General features: G+C 32.4%; 1 protein-coding gene across 1 annotated transcript; it reads right to left on the reverse strand.

The window, feature by feature from the left end:
* Positions 1–6,739: 6,739 nt before the first annotated feature.
* LOC114945912 (lipase 3-like) lies at positions 6,740–17,991 on the reverse strand. Its single transcript, XM_085481036.1, has 4 exons — positions 17,742–17,991; positions 17,056–17,219; positions 16,702–16,929; positions 6,740–6,949 (listed from the first exon to the last, which is right to left on the reverse strand). The coding sequence occupies exons 1-4, from the start codon at positions 17,989–17,991 to the stop codon at positions 6,740–6,742; spliced, it is 852 nt and encodes a 283-aa protein (XP_085337162.1).

A 17,991-nucleotide genomic window follows, 5' to 3' on the forward strand; every position in this document is an offset into this window, starting at 1 on the left:
ATGTGAACGTATACTTTCAGACAAAAATAGTGATTTAAATACTTTAAACTTATATACCTTTTTAAACTTATATACCTACTTCAGAGCATATGATAATATAGAAAATACATTTGGCAGTTTGCATATTTCAAGTTCTTTATTTCTGCAGTATATTATAGAAATCCATGTAAAATTTTTTGAAAATTTTTTTATTATTAAAAAATCTATAATATAGTACAAAATTTTACAAAAATTCTTTCTGAAATAGGATTTTCTCATTCATGTGTCCCAATTTTCCAAAGAATTATTTAATTAAACTTTATATTAGAGTTTGTTTATTCTATACTTTAAAATTTATCATTACCGAAATTTCAAAGAACAAAGAAAACATAAGAAAAAGTTATGATTCTACAAAATAAGTAAAAAAGTTTATTAATTTTTATAATATAGAATAATTATAAAACTTATCATTTTTTGCAATATGTATAACATTAATGTGCAATATTTGTTGTGCAAAATTTTAATGTTATTTAGCATTTTAATATATTTTAATATTTTATATTTCTTATGATAAATTTTATATAAATTGTTAAATATGTATTTAATAAATAGAATTTCTTAAACCACATGTGTAAATTTAATTTTAATTTTATATTTTAGTTCAGTTTAGTTATTTTATCATTTTATTTTATTAATATGCATGCAAATTGTATAATTAACTATAAATATACATGTTAACCAATTATATATTTAACTACATATACTAAAAAGGCAATAGAAAAATATAGAATCGAAAGGGTCTGAATAGCTTAGTTGATAAGAGCAGTCGCCCGGAAAGTGAAAGACGCGGGTTCAATTCCCGCTTCAGCGACTTTTGGGACCTATATTTTTTTCGCCTATTTTCTCCATATGTAAGTTCGAGATTAATTTATAGATGGAACTTAGTAATCTCAAACCAAGAGATACAGTTCCGAAGAATTAATTTTTTGCGCTTGGGCTCTATTGGCCGATTTAAAATATTATATATTATTTTTAACTACATATGTTTAACTACAAGTATGCATGTTGATTACATGGCAACTGATAGTATAAGATTAATATATTTTTGTCATTGTTTAATTTTTTATTTATTAATCTAAAAAAATATATTTATGTTGTTTTTCTAAATAACTTCTATATAAATATAAATTGTACAAAAAAATACGAAAAGTATTACATTTCATCATTTATCTTAATATCGATCTTGACATTTGTAAGAAGGTAAAGTATCATTGAAATTTAACATATATAATATTACTTAAAATTATTTTTGCATTTGTAAATATAAATATTTGTATGTATATAATTTATCGAAATTTATCAGAATGTACATAATTTATCGATCATATATCATTTTCTATATTTTTATTGCATTGTATTTGTATTGAATTATTAGTTATTTTAATATCTTTTTATGATTTTATTTACAATATATAGTAATTCCCCACCGTAAAAATAATATGTTTTATAATTATTTTATATTATAAAAATCAATACATTTTTTTTTACTTAATTTGTAGAATCATTATTTTTTTCTTATGTTTTCTTTGTTCTTTGAAATCTCGGTTGATAAATATTAAAGTATGGAATAAACGGACTCTAATATAAAGTTTAATTAAATAATTCTTTGGAAAATTGGGACACATGAATTATTATATATAAAATATTAGAATATGGTAATTTAAATATATAGAATTAATTAATGAAAGGCTCGTATAAATTAACAAAATTAAACAAATCAAATATAGTAGGCCAACTGAACGAGCAAATAAATAAGATGTAAAAATTTTTTTTATTAATAGTTAAATAATTAAATTAACATTCCGTTACAGAAACGATATAAATTGTAAACGTTTCGACTGCACTACAGTCTTTATCAATACATAAAAGTTAAATATTAAAATACAAAGTTAAATGTTAAAAATACAAAGTTAGTTAAATATTAAAATATAAAATTAAAACGATTCTTCGCTGTTGACCAATAGATGTGCAAGGCGATTGGTCTGACATGCCAATTTATGCGACATTTAAACATGCTGCGGATGTAATACGCGAATTAAATCAATGTCAGAGAAAATTAAAAAATCTTTCAACTTACATTATCGTTTTAACAAGTCCTTTTTCCCGATATTTCAAGTGTGTGTTGCGAAGTCTGAATAACAAATGTCAAAATAGAGAGCGTGATGTATATATTTATTACCAATGTTTTTTCTAAATTATGATTCAGCAAATTTTTTAAGTATGTCAAAATAACTACTGTCTAACAATTCGGTGTCTTTATTTACATTAATTCCATTTTTCTGTTCTTTAATGTGGATCATTTCAGATATTAGCCTTTTATGGTAATTCTTTTCATGATCCATAATTTTAATATTGTCCTAGTCAAATGTATGTTGTTCGTTTAGAATGTGTTCCGTGACAACCGAATGTCTAGCAGAGTCTAATTTAATATTATTTTTATGTTCTTTAAGTCTCGTTCCTAACTGTCTTTTTGTCTGTCCGACATATGTAGCGTCACAATCGTTGCAATTCAATTTATAAATAACATTAGAATTCGTGGGGCGATTATTTTTGTCCTTTTGAACTTTTATGAAGTCATTCAATTTTTTAATGCAACGATATCCTACCACTACGTCAGGTCTTCTTATTGCTGAAGCAACTTTCTCAGATATTGATTCTATATATGGTATGACAAAATATTTAATGTTAGTATTAGTATTATTAGTATCTGTTATATTGTTATTATTAGGCTTGTTAAATTTCTTAGTTGAGAGACTTTTTAATCTGCGTTTTATTTCTGTGAAAATTAGATCAAGAGGATAACCGTTGGATAGCAAAATGTTAATAGCTTTCTCTATATTTTTTTTGTAAAATTGCGGATGTGATAATAATAAAGTTCTATCTACCAAGTTATAAATTGTTTCTATTTTATGACAAGTCGGATGATTTAAAAAAAATGAAAGTAATCTACCTGAGAATGTCTTTTTGTGATACCAATCTAAATAAATTTTATTATCTATTACTTTGATCATTATGTCTAAAAAGCTTATACACCGATTATCCTCTTTTTCCAATGTAAATTGTAGTCTATCGTTATAATTGTTGAATTCGTTCAAAACATATGTAATATTGTCAGCGGAAGTGCATAAAATAATGTCGTCTACATAACGGAAATAAAAAGTCATTTCGCAATTTAAATTACTAATTACCAATGTTTCCAAGTCCTGCATGACTATATTGGCAAATGGTTGAAATGGTTGAAAAAAGATTTCATCAACAAAAAGGAATATTATTATTTATTTTCAAGCGACTCCCTTCTTCCTAAAGCCTATGGGCTCCCCAAGATCCACAAGGAAAATATTCCTTTTAGATTAATAGTTTCCTCAATAAATACATCTCTATATAATATTGCTTCCTTCTTTCATAAAATTTTAAAAGATAGCCTTCCTAGAGCTGACAGTTTTGTGAATAACAGTTTCGATATATGCAACATTCTATCAGGGAAAAGACTACAAGATTCAGACATAATAGTTTCATTGGACGTTGTTTCATTATTTACTAATGTTTCCGTAGATCTTGCATTAAACGGTATCAATAATAGATGGCATTTTATAGAGTCACACACAAAGATTCCCAAAAATGAATTCATAGGTATGATAAAATTTATATTAACTTCTACATTTTTCACTTTCAATAACATAACTTACAAACAAATTTATGGGACTCCTATGGGTTCCCCACTTTCTCCGATCATTGCCAATATAGTCATGCAGGACTTGGAAACATTGGTAATTAGTAATTTAAATTGCGAAATGACTTTTTATTTCCGTTATGTAGACGACATTATTTTATGCACTTCCGCTGACAATATTACATATGTTTTGAACGAATTCAACAATTATAACGATAGACTACAATTTACATTGGAAAAAGAGGATAATCGGTGTATAAGCTTTTTAGACATAATGATCAAAGTAATAGATAATAAAATTTATTTAGATTGGTATCACAAAAAGACATTCTCAGGTAGATTACTTTCATTTTTTTTAAATCATCCGACTTGTCATAAAATAGAAACAATTTATAACTTGGTAGATAGAGCTTTATTATTATCACATCCGCAATTTTACAAAAAAAATATAGAGAAAGCTATTAACATTTTGCTATCCAACGGTTATCCTCTTGATCTAATTTTCACAGAAATAAAACGCAGATTAAAAAGTCTCTCAACTAAGAAATTTAACAAGCCTAATAATAACAATATAACAGATACTAATAATACTAATACTAACATTAAATATTTTGTCATACCATATATAGAATCAATATCTGAGAAAGTTGCTTCAGCAATAAGAAGACCTGACGTAGTGGTAGGATATCGTTGCATTAAAAAATTGAATGACTTCATAAAAGTTCAAAAGGACAAAAATAATCGCCCCACGAATTCTAATGTTATTTATAAATTGAATTGCAACGATTGTGACGCTACATATGTCGGACAGACAAAAAGACAGTTAGGAACGAGACTTAAAGAACATAAAAATAATATTAAATTAGACTCTGCTAGACATTCGGTTGTCACGGAACACATTCTAAACGAACAACATACATTTGACTAGGACAATATTAAAATTATGGATCATGAAAAGAATTACCATAAAAGGCTAATATCTGAAATGATCCACATTAAAGAACAGAAAAATGGAATTAATGTAAATAAAGACACCGAATTGTTAGACAGTAGTTATTTTGACATACTTAAAAAATTTGCTGAATCATAATTTAGAAAAAACATTGGTAATAAATATATACATCACGCTCTCTATTTTGACATTTGTTATTCAGACTTCGCAACACACACTTGAAATATCGGGAAAAAGGACTTGTTAAAACGATAATGTAAGTTGAAAGATTTTTTAATTTTCTCTGACATTGATTTAATTCGCGTATTATATCCGCAGCATGTTTAAATGTCGCATAAATTGGCATGTCAGACCAATCGCCTTGCACATCTATTGGTCAACAGCGAAGAATCGTTTTAATTTTATATTTTAATATTTAACTAACTTTGTATTTTTAACATTTAACTTTGTATTTTAATATTTAACTTTTATGTATTGATAAAGACTGTAGTGCAGTCGAAACGTTTACAATTTATATCGTTTCTGTAACGGAATGTTAATTTAATTATTTAACTATTAATAAAAAAAATTTTTACATCTTATTTATTTGCTCGTTTAGTTGGCCTACTATATTTGATTTGTTTAATTTTAAATATATAGTAATATTAATACAATTATATCATAGGGTGAAGTATATCTGATTGTAAAATAAAAAAAAATATATATATAATAAACAATAAATTTATTCAAACATTGCCATTCAAAATATTTGACATTGTTGATTCTCATTCAATTATTAAGACTTGGAAAGATTTCCGCCACCGTAGCTCTTCGCATTTCCCCGCCACGTGCCTTGCATGATTCTCAGCGGGGACTCACGTGTCGTCCAAGAAATGCGGCGATTATTGGCCGGTTTTCGTAGCCTGATCTAATGTCGACCAATAATAGAACAATCAACCTGCCCGCCTCGATCATCGAGAAACTACCAGTGAGCAATTAGGAACGGTACGAAACACTCGCTCCGAGAGAGCTTACGCGAAATCAGTAGCGAGAAATTAAAAGTTGAGTGTGAGCTGACGAAATCGCCAGCAATTCGATTACGCCTTGCAAGCCGGAATCTTGTGTAATAAGAACAATAAAATAGCGTGTGGGCGCTCCTGTGTGCATGCGAAAGTGATTCCCGGGGCGTTCGCGTAGCGCTAAGAGGGCCATCATCAGGTTTAGTGGGTCGGGAAGTGGGCTTTTTGCCCTTTCCCATCCCCACATAACCTGAAGTTTCCCCCGAGGGTATATGTTGAGCACATTTCTGAGGAAAAAAAGGTTGCAAGAGGATGAGAGAGTGAGAGAGGGTAGAACATAGTCGGGAGGGTGGGAGTGGGTGGGAAAGGGTGGGTGTGGGGAAAAGTAGGAGAGGAAGGGAGTGGGTTTGAGAGGATACGAGAGGATGGGAGAAAATGGGAAAGAGTAAAAGAGCATGAGAAAGCGTGAAGTTAAGCAACCATTTACCTTAGCGATCACCCATCGGACAAGATGACGGCAGGACAAGTTCGATGTATCTTAATAAAAATGTGACATTTTCGACCGAAAAATTTCTAAAAAAATTTATATCTTTTCAACCAGTACAACTATCAACTTTATCGAAGTGTCATTTTATGCGGAAAAATTCACGCTTTCGATGACATGGTCATATTTTGAAAAATATGTTTCGGTTTATTATATATTTTAAATCATTGTTTAAAATATTCACAAAATCGTGCTCCGGTAAAGAATACGCAGTAACGTTCTTTCAGTTTTTTTTATATCTTGATGTTTTTGCTATATTTTTGATATCTTTTGATTGAATTTGAAAATAGATATACTTAGCGAGATGCTACTGCGTCTCCTGATAAATTATACTATATTACAGTGCTATTTTTATAATATATTAATCCATTTGCTGAAACAAATTGTTTAAGAAGTATTTTATTTTACCTCCATATACCAATTGTATTAAATAATTACATTGTACTCTAATACTAATTGTAATAATACTAAAATATAAGTTTACAATTAATAAACTTAATGACTGCACTTTCCATCGAAACGTATCTATTGTACCGTTAAAGATGTAGCGTGCAACATTTATCTTTTATTTTCATTGCTAATGTAATATTATTTATATTCTCCTTCCTCATAATCTTGAAAACTCTTTCGTAAACCAGTTTAGGTGCTTCCTTGGCCCAAATGAAGTCTGCATGATTGAAATTAGGCCATGGCACTTTATATACATCCATTACATTAGGTAATGCGCAGAACAGCCTCTTCAAATCCTTAAAAAAAAGTTTTCTTTTAATCTCTCGTATCATATAAAGTTTGATTCATATATATATATATATATATATATATATATATATATATAGAGAGAGAGAGAGAGAGAGAGAGAGAGTATTTTATTTTATAATATGCATATAATTTGCAATCAGCAGCTACATATATTTTTTCTTAAAAACAACTTTATTTTCTTTTTAATTGATTGATTCCTTTTATTATTTTGTGCATAAAAGTTTTGTGACAAGGTCGAAAAATAAATATTTTACGAAATATTTCATAATTTATGTAAAATTGTCAAATTAAAGTATAAAAATTTCATAAACTATTCTTTTTTAACTATTTTATTTCTTATAAGTTTTTATATCAAATATTGCGAGGAATCGATCAATATAAAAAAATTAGGATAGTTTCATTTTAAAAAAATTTATAACTCGAATAATTTTGAGAAGCATCTTTTGGCAAAAGATCAATAACGCGCTCTATCTTTCCTCTCGTAATCCTACACAACTTTTGTTTAAAATATGTATTTTTGTAAATTGGTAAATAATAATCATATTAATCGAAGTGGTAGATTAAAATAGGACATCGTGTATAATTATATCGTGAATCAATCTCTACTATGTATTATCTTTTTAATATTCTAATCAGGGTTGGGCAGATACTTCGAGACAAAATATTTAAATACTATTAAAATACTTTGATTTTTAAATATATTTAAATACTAATTGTATTTAAGGGGATGCCGGAGCGTTGGCCGAACTCCGACGGGTTAGCGCTCTTATCTAAGCGGAACTAAAATTGTCGATAATTACCGACAATTTTAATTTCGCTATTATTGGCAGTTTCCATATATTAAAAATTTACATGCATGTAAAAAAAAAAACAATTTTATTGTGTTCAACATATTATATTTTTTTAGATAACATAATATATTTTTACTGTTGAATCATCTTGCACACGCGTTTTTATCTAAGCGTGTCAATGACAGTAAAACATACATAATTGTGTCTATCTTTATCACATAGTTTGAACACAATAATATTATATATTTGTTTTTTGGCTTATATATTTACATGCAATTCTTATATATATATAATATATATATCATTCACATGTGTATGTGTGAATATAATTACTTATCATTTACATGTGTGTGTATGAATATATTTACTGAGCATTCACATGTGTGTGTATAAATATCTTTACTGAGTTTTTTAAATAAAACGTTACAATTTTTTATTTCTAAAAGTATAATTTTTAGAAAATAATGCTGCAAATAAAAGTCCCAGTATTTCAACAGAGATATACATACTTTGATGTTACAGAAATGTTTGTAGAAGGCAATTTTCAATATCATTAGTCAACTTGATTATTTGATATTGATTAGTCTAATAATAAGTATTTATGTAAATTGATTTCTTGTAACATATTCTGCATACAGAGTAAAAGTCAATAATTGAACAGTTTACGAGATATTTTACATAATCTAACATTATATATATATATATATATATATATATATATATCTCTTCGATAATACTTTTATGTATAGAATAATTATAGACAAATAAAAAAAGATACACAGTAAAAAAAATATACAATTTGCTACATGCAGCTATATATATTTTTTCGTAAAAACAACATGTTTGTTGTTTATACCAATTGTTTTGTCTAATTATTCTATACATTAAAGCAAGACCATTGAAAATCCGAGATATTTCACATAATCTGACATATTTTTGATATAAAATACCAGATATCTTGTAAAATATTTAGTTTTCAATGGTCTTGCTTTAATGTATAGAATAACTAGACAAAACAATTGGTATAAACAACAAACATGTTGTTTTTACGAAAAAATATATATAGCTGAATGTAGCAAATTGTATATTTTTTTTACTGTGTATCTTTTTTTATTTGTCTATAATTATTCTATACATAAAAGTATTATCGAATACTAAATATTTTATTTACAAAATATTTTTTATTTTTTATATCAATATATATTAGATTATGTAAAATATCTCGTAAACCGTTCAATTATTGACTTTTACCCTGTATGCAGAATATGTTACAAGGAATAAATTTACATAAATACTTAGACTAATCAATATAAAATAATCAAGTTGACTAATAATATTGAAAATTGCCTTCTACAAACATTTCTGTAACATCAAAATATGTATATCTCCGTTGAAATACTGGAACTTTTATTTGCAGCATTATTTTCTAAAAATTATACTTTTAGAAATAAAAAATTGTAACGTTTTATTTAGAACACTCAGTAAATATATTTAGTATACACACATGTGAATGCTCAGTATATTCATACACACACATGTGAATGATAAGTAATTATATTGATAATTATATGTAACTCGATAATGAAAAAATATTATATAATATTTTTTTAAATATCAAAGATAAAATAGGCCCTTCCATCGCCCATTCCCGTGAAAACGCAGCCACAAAATATTTTTTTTTGTCTATCCGATTATAGCAAACGAGACATTTGCATTGAAGCGTCTTTTTGCAACGATATGTATAGGAATATAACAAATTATTGATTTGATAAATTTTTATTATTTAGGAAAAGGCAGCACTTTTTGAATACTAACTTTAGAATCCATCGTATCTGAGAATAATTCCACCGATTTTTGAAAATTGATGGATTCATTGCTAGTATTCTTATATGTGCTATTCCTAGAGCCATTTTCTTCTTGGCCTTCGGTTTTAGTTTTTATGAGTTTCCAATCTTTAAATTGGCACTCTATTTTTTGCATATGATTATTGAATGATCTCTGAAGTTCATTCCACATATGAGAAGAGTCGACAATGCGACGCCGTTGAGCGCATGCTTTCCTGGATACGATTTATATCCAGAGGGCTATTCCTCAGATAACAAAATGATTGTTATCTTCGCAAAGTTCGACATTTTTACTACACGTACCTGTATTTGAATTTGACTCCAGGCATTGCATCGTAGGTACTAACGATTGGATACTAACTAATCAGAACGCACATGCAAATCGTTCTGGGAGAATATATTTTTAAAAGCAACTAGCAGACGAATATATCGTTTCTGGTATAAAATTTTTTTTTTTAATAACCAGAACGTACATGCAAATCGTTCTGAGAGAAGATATTTTAGAAGCAACTAGCAGACGAATGGATCGTCTTTGGCATAAAATATCTTTTTTTGTTACTACTGCAACTTTATAACTATTATTACTATTATTGTACTATTGTAACTACTATTTATTACTACTATAATATTTCTATTACTAATAACTCTTTAAAATTAGCAAGTGACTGCTTTATTCTTCAGAAATCATTATTTTTCAAAAAAAAAAAAATATATATATATATACCATATTATATATATATATATACATATATATATATATATATATACCATATTATATATATATATATATACATATATATATATATATACCATATATATATATACATATATATATATATATATATATTTATTTATTTATGTAAAAAAATTTTATAAAAATTGAACCTCATAAATGTTGAATAAGAATGAGGGGAGTATAATTAGAATATCGCAAAAAATTTATAGATGGAGAAAATCTTGAAAATTTCAAAATCATGTTTATTTTTAGAATGAATCTCAAGAATACAAATATAAGTTTCACTGTGGACATCAGTTGCAGGACACCCTATACATACATACATACATACATATATACATACATACATTTATATATACATATATACAATATATATATATACAATATATATACATATATATATATATATATATATATATATATATAATATTCTTCATAAACAATTTCTACGCATACATACATACATACATACATACATACATACATGCATGCATATAAAGAAATATACTAACCTCTTCATCCAGCCTTTCTTGAAGGAAACTCTATGTTGACAAAGAGGCAGACGTTTTGCGTTATATTATTCTATGTATGAGAGAGACGAAGATAATATGACTGTCTGTCCTTGTCTAACTGCACGATTGCAGCTCGCTCTATCGCGACATCGCGCAACTAATTTTCTGCCCTGTATTATTCCTAATTGTCATTTCGCACATACACATATGAATGAAATATTCCACAATCGAGATCTTTTTTATTAGACTTCTAAACTTATTTCTGCAAGGTCAGTAATATTCCTTTATGCAATCTTTTGGAGGAAGCGGTCTTATTTGGTACGTATAAATTGTGAAACTTTTATACAAGCAAATATTGTTATGACGTGACGCGAGAAGCCAAAAAGAAACTCGTATTTAAAAATTTTTTGTTTTTTTATCACAAATTCAGACCGCTCCCTCCTTTATTATTGTATTAACTTTATTCGTGGAAAAACATTTGTTATTTTGTTAACGCAATAAAAACTTTTCGATAGTGGCAAAATATAATCGGTTCGGTTGGTAAAAGTAGACCTCCGGCATCCCCTTAAATACATTTATAAATACTTTTAAATACAATTATTTTTTAAATTTTCTGATTATACATATAATATAATATATTGTTAGAGTGAGAAAAGTTTATCTCGTTCAATCGGATGCTTTCTATGTTTAACCAATAGCAAGTAAGCAGCAAGCATTGTTCCCTTCTATATGATTTATGTTTTCAGTTTTTCCTTAGTTGTTCCGTTGTTTTTCAGTTTTTAGCTTCCCGCGTTCTTGCTGACGCACGTTCATTGAAATAAAGATTTTTTTTATATATAACCATTCCTGCGTGTTATTTTACTTGTCCTAACATATATGTTACACAATATACACCTTCTCTTTCTCGGCCATAGAGCCAAACAGGATGTTAATGCAAAACTTAAGCAAGAAAATTAAGAAATCTGGAAATTTGTATCCTATGGTTGGGATCTCAAAAATTCCCCTTGTTCCTCTTTTAACTTGCCCTGTAAAGGGAATTCCCGATTTAGCCAACTTTCGGACTAATATTTTTCTCGCCTATTTCTTTCACAGACTTCTAATAAAAGTCTGTGATTTCTTTACAGGAGAAGTTAAAAGAGGAACAAGGGGAATTTTTGAGATCCCAACTATAGGATACAAATTCCCAGATTTCTTAATTTTCTTGCTTAAGTTTCGCATTAACATCGCGTTTGGCTCTATGGCCGAGAAGGAGGAGGTGTATATTGTGTTTTATATTAAAAGAGCCGATTTAATATTCTTATTATAATATATGTTGTTATATATGTTTATTTTAATTATTATTATTTTATAAAGTTTAAAGTTCAAGTAAATAAACTTATCTTTCAAAGTGTTGAAATTAACTTACTTTTGATATTATTTTCATATAATTCTACTGTCAGACTATATTATACTTAATATTAAAGTAATTACAATAAAATCATCTACTATTACTATTATTTGAAAAAATAAAATTTAAAAAAGTTAAAGTTAAAAATAAAAAAAACAAATTTAATTAAAATTAAGCAAAAAACTTAGTGCTGTAACTTTTAAAATGTTTTCTACATGTAGTATAATAACGCATTCAGCTAACCTTAAAGTAGCCCTTTTGCAAATACAGCGTTAAGTGTTTTGCTTAATTTTAATTAAATTTGTTTCTTTTATTTTTTTTACTTTAATTTTTTAAAACATTATATCTTCCTAAATTTACTTAGCACTTTTTTATTTCACTACATTTTGATGTAAATATTTTAAGCCTTTTTTATGTTATTAGTAAAGATAAAATATATTTTATAAATATAAATTTTAAGAAGAATATTTTTGATACTTTGATTTAAAAAAATAATATTTCTCATGACAATTTTTATAAAGATATACATATAATATAAAAAAAAAATAGTTTTGTAATAATGATTAATTTTTGTAAAGTATAATTTATGAAAATATAATTTTTAAAAAAATAATATTTTTGATGGTAATTTTTGTTTACGAAAGATATACTTATCGTTATTTTTTTACATCTCTGATGCCTAATTTTGGATTTCACATATTTTTGCAAAGTATATATATACATGTATGATAAATTTTTTTCCCCTTCAATCTTTTGCAAAAACGAAGATTTATATCAAAATTCAGTTTTTTAACATTTTTTCCATGATCAAATTCTCAAGTGACTGTACTATTATTACAAATATAAGATAGGGAAAAAGAGAGAGATGGAGATGAGAGAGGGTGAGAGTGGGTGAAAGAGAATGGAAGTGGATGGGATAAAGTGGAAGTAGATAGAAGTATGTGGGAGAGGGTGGGAGTGGGTGGTAGAGGTTAGGAGTGGTTAGGGAGAGGGTGAAAATGGGTCCCCCTCGTGGGTCGCGGCCTTGTCATAGCGAGGGGGCTCACCCTTTGCAAGAGGATAGTCTTGCAAAGGATGCTAACAGCGATCAGGAGGTACACTGGCCCTCCGGTCTTGGAGAGCACCTTCCGGGACTTTACAGGGGGGGTCATGTGCCTCCCCTGCGGAGTGCGGGTCTCGCGCACCCGAAGGGCCCGAGCTGGTGTGTGTCTGTATGTCGAGAGTGATGGATCAATGATCCCACAGGCTATGTCAATGAGGACTTAGGTCCCTGGCAGGGTCACTCAAGTCGTCGAGGTTTCCTTCTAGGAAAAAATCTCGAGGAGGGATGGCCGGAGGCGGGGCCGAATCCCAATCCCTTTAGAGGACGGAGGGAGCCTCTACTCTGGGATCGGGGGACTGTGGGTTCGCAGGCCGGGAGGCCTTCGGATCCATTGCACACAGTCCCCAGGGATGGAAAGGGGGGGTGGTGTGGTCCCACCTTCCCCTTCATGAGAGGCGGGCGCACAAGAGGCGCGGATGCGAGGGTCTACCGGTTGCATGCGAAAAGCGATCCCGGGAGGCCCTCATTAAACATCAAGAAGACCACCGACGGGTTTAGTGGGTCGGGGGAGGGCCTTCAGTCCTCCTTTCGCCATTGGGCGTTAACTATTCCCACATAATTCGAAGCTTCCCCCGAAGTGGAGGATATGTGTTTAGCACATTTCTGTCGTAAAAAAAAAAAAAAAAAAGGGTCACTCAAGTCAAACAGGCTGTGGGTGAGATCCGGTCAACTCCCGACATTGGGTGAATGTGTGTGTGCGTGTGTGTGTGATGGATGGGCCTAGTGGGGTCAAAAGGGCTTCGGCTCGCCACCCTTGGATGGTCGTCAAGTAAAAAAAAAGATCAAAAAGAAAAAATATGGGAAGGCGTAAAATGGTAAACAGTCTTACCGGCACAGTTGTCTCGGATGCTTCAGGGCCCGGCGGAGATAGGGGTATTCCGGCCTCTGCTCCGTCGTCATCTTGCGACGGGTGTGAGGAAGGGGAGGTGGGGTTTGCGGCTTCGATGGAGGTGGAGTCGCAGATTTCAAACATGGAGAGGCCGACAGCAATGCTGCCAGGCCTGGATTGGAAGGAGGACCTTGCTCCATGGTGGGATGAAGCTAGGGCCAAGACTCCCACTGCGGAGCTTTTTCATAATTCCATGGAGGGGTTTCAAACCGTGAGGAAGGAGACCGTTGACTTTGTGAAAGCCATCGGTCTGAATCTGAAGGAGAATCAGCCGAGTTTGGTGATGGAGAGGGTGAAGAAGTTCGCCGGACTCGTGCTGGGTTGGACGCGGGAACACGCGTGGGTTATTTCTGACTTTACACGGAGGGAGTGCGTCCGATATGAGGAAAAGATTGACAGGAGGGTCGACGCGGTCCCTGTGGACGTGGTCCCTGAACGCGGAACGGAGGTCCGTGATCAGGGAACTGAGACGGAGGAGATAGGGGTGCCTGTTGTGGTGGCTCCTTTGCCGGGGGAGCTGAGTGCCAGGCTCGAGGACATAGCCTCGAGACTGGAGATCAACTCGGACCGGTTGGAGTTGCTAGAGAGGCGCCTCATGGAGGTGGAAGCTGGTCGGGCGGGAGTGGCTCGAGAGGTTCTTGAGGAGATGGGGGAGACGGGGACAACGGGGGTTACTGGGGAATGGGTTAGGATGTTGGGAAGGGGGGATAGGAAAAGGAAGGGGAAAGAGGGAGAGGGAAGAGGAGAGAGAGGGGATAGACAGGAGGAAGGAGGCTGCTGGGAGTAGCAGCAAGAGGAGAGTTGGCGACAGTACAACTGTCGCTAATGTTATGGGTGCGGCGAGGTGTTATCGGTGCCTGTATCCTGGCCATACATGGCGCCGGTGCACCTCGATAGTGGACAGGGGCCGCCGCTGCTATCGCTGCGGCTCCCCTGGCCACAAGGCGGTGAGGTGCATGTCCGGCCTGAGGTGTCCGCTCTGTGTGGACTTCCTCCGGCCGGCCAGGCACCGACTTGAGGTACCGGGGTGCCTGTCGGCGCCTCCGGAGGAGAAGGAGGGGGCGCCCGGCCGGGGGCTGCGTAGACTCGCCCCGGCGACATCGCCGGGGGGGTAGTCCTCGGGGCGAACAGGGCCGGGCTCTGTCTCAATTAGATGAGGGGAAAGGGGGGAGACGCGCGGGGCTAACGCCTAGCGCCTCTCCCTCAGGAGAGAGGAAGTGAGGGAGTCCCTCTCCTTCGGGAGATGGACTCCCTCGTGGGAGGGTTCCCCGGAGGCTCGGCCGAATTCTAACCCCTCTTTGGGGGCGGAGGGAGTCGGGTCCCTGGGAGACATTTTGAGGGAGGCGCGGGACAAAGGGGAGATGAGCGCTCTCAGGAGTGTCGTACTCCCTTCCCTCCCGCATAGGAAGGCTCTCTTTTCGGAGAGGGTTCCTCGAAGGAGGTCTCGGGTGCTGGTGCTGAATCCTTACCCCTAAGAGAGGGGAGGGAGCGTCAGGACTTGGGACGGAGGAGCTGCAAAGTTCCAAAAGCGGGGGCCTTTAAACTCATTGCACGCGGCTCTCCACGGAGAGGGAGAGGAGTGGCGGTGGTCCCCACTCTTTTCTACCCGATCTGGCCTTTTCAGGGTCAGGTCAAAAGATGAGGCACACCTTGAATTTGTGTGCCGGGCAGTGGGTGCTCTGTGCGCATGCAAAGAGCAATTCCCAGGACACCCACAATAACGCCAGATAGAGGACCGCCGACGGGTTTAGTGGGTCGGGGGAGGGCCTTCAGCCCTCCTTTTGTAATTTAACGTTAACCATCCCCACATAATCCAAAGCTTCCCCCGAAGTGGAGGATATGTGTAAGCACATTCCCGTTGAAAAAAAAAACAAAAAAAAGGGGCTGAAATGTGTGGAAGAAAGTGCAGTGGTTGAGAGAGGGTAGGAGAATGTGTTCCGGTTTATGAGATATTTTAAATTATTGTTTCAAATATTTACGAAGTCCTGTTACCTCTAGTAAAAAATACACAGCAGCGTTCTTTCGTTTTTTCGATATCTCTTGATGTTTTAGCTATATTTTTTTGATAGCTCTCGATGTTTTGGCTATATTTTCGATATCTTTCAATTAAATTTGAAAAAAAGATATTGTTTTAGAGTTTCCTGAAAACGTCCTTGTTTCGATGAAAGATACGCAGTAGCCCAAACAACATTACGTCTAAAAATGGGACATCAAGACGTCTTAAAAATATCTTATTGACGTCTTAAAAATATCTTAAAGACAAATTTTAATATGATGTGAAAATACATCTTAATGGCTCTTTTAAGACGTCTTATGTCCCGATTTTAGACGTTTTGTTGTCTGGGAGCGTTTCTCGACGACAACAAAAGGTGGAACGCTACCGCGTCTCTTAATAAGATACATATTTAAATACATATCTTAAATACTTTAAGATACATATCTGCTTAACCTTATTTTAATTTATTTCTTCTCATTTACCACAATGTCAACCAAGGTGTCGCCAGGGCCATAAAACAATGCGATCGAAACCATGATTTTTGATAGATCGTAGTCTGGAGGTTCTACCGAGTTGTATATTAATAAATTTTTTGCGCAACCGTAATCATATTGGCAAAATTTGCCCGATTGAAATCCTTGAGAATAGTGCGTCACTGTATTAGATGAACCACCGCCAGGTAAGTGAGTCATAATGTCGGACAGCAGAGTCTAAGTGAAAAAGATTACATGCACGTAAAATTTGATTTTAATTACGATTGCATGAGACACATAATCAAAGAACATGACTTTATAATTGTATCTTGATCATTAGACATTCGGGAAATTATTACTCACATAGTTAAATTGTTCCCAGTCGTAACCCCAAGTCATAAACATTAAATGAACACAGATTTCCTTTCCGAGATTCTGAACGCAGAAATATTTCAAAAGAAACTTCACAAATTTGGTTATCAGTAATTTATTAAAAAAAAATCGCATTACTATCTGCAATTGAAAATCTCATAATAGTACATTAGATTTCTAAATAGTAAATTATTTGTCTCTTTGAAATAATATGATAGCTTTGAGAGGTTCTTTTATTTTTATTTTAATTCCTCAAAAAACTTTTTATTAAACTTAAAATCGATGACAAAATAAATAACGATAAAAATTGATTATAACATATTTAGGTTTAAATCTCTTTAGAATCAATTTTTTGACGATTTTCGAAACAAAGCTACGATAAATATATTTATTCGATATCTATATATAAAATGATTAGAAAGTAACGTGTTACTTTCTAAATAGCAGAAAAATAAAAAAATATAAAGGTATTCACAGAACAATTTTAATTCAATTTTTTAGACATTTTTTAAAGAACATATGCGCTGTCTGGATTGTAACATTATTATTGCTGCAGTAATATTTAAAAAAATATACTAATCTATATATAAAATATAAAATTAAGACAATAAATAATTATAATTTTGTTAAAAAAAATAATAAATAATTTTTACATAGTCAACTATTTATTATCAAACAGTATTTAACAGGTATTACCGTATCTGTCAAGAAAGGGAAAAAGTACCGTAGAGGACTTGCCATATGATCTAAAAAGACTGATGGTCCGAAATTGATCATCATTTGCACCAATTGAGCAATTTCTGGACGCTCTGTTGCCATCACGTAAAAACAAGTTGTACCCATCGAATGACCAATATACGTATGCAATGGTTGCGATCTCATATTCGTAATAAACGTAATTATTGCGGGTAAATCATAGATACCCAT

This window comes from Nylanderia fulva, unplaced genomic scaffold (genome assembly GCF_048542155.1).
Source record: "Nylanderia fulva isolate GAGA-0341 unplaced genomic scaffold, ASM4854215v1 Scaffold167, whole genome shotgun sequence".
Lineage (NCBI taxonomy): Eukaryota > Metazoa > Arthropoda > Insecta > Hymenoptera > Formicidae > Nylanderia > Nylanderia fulva.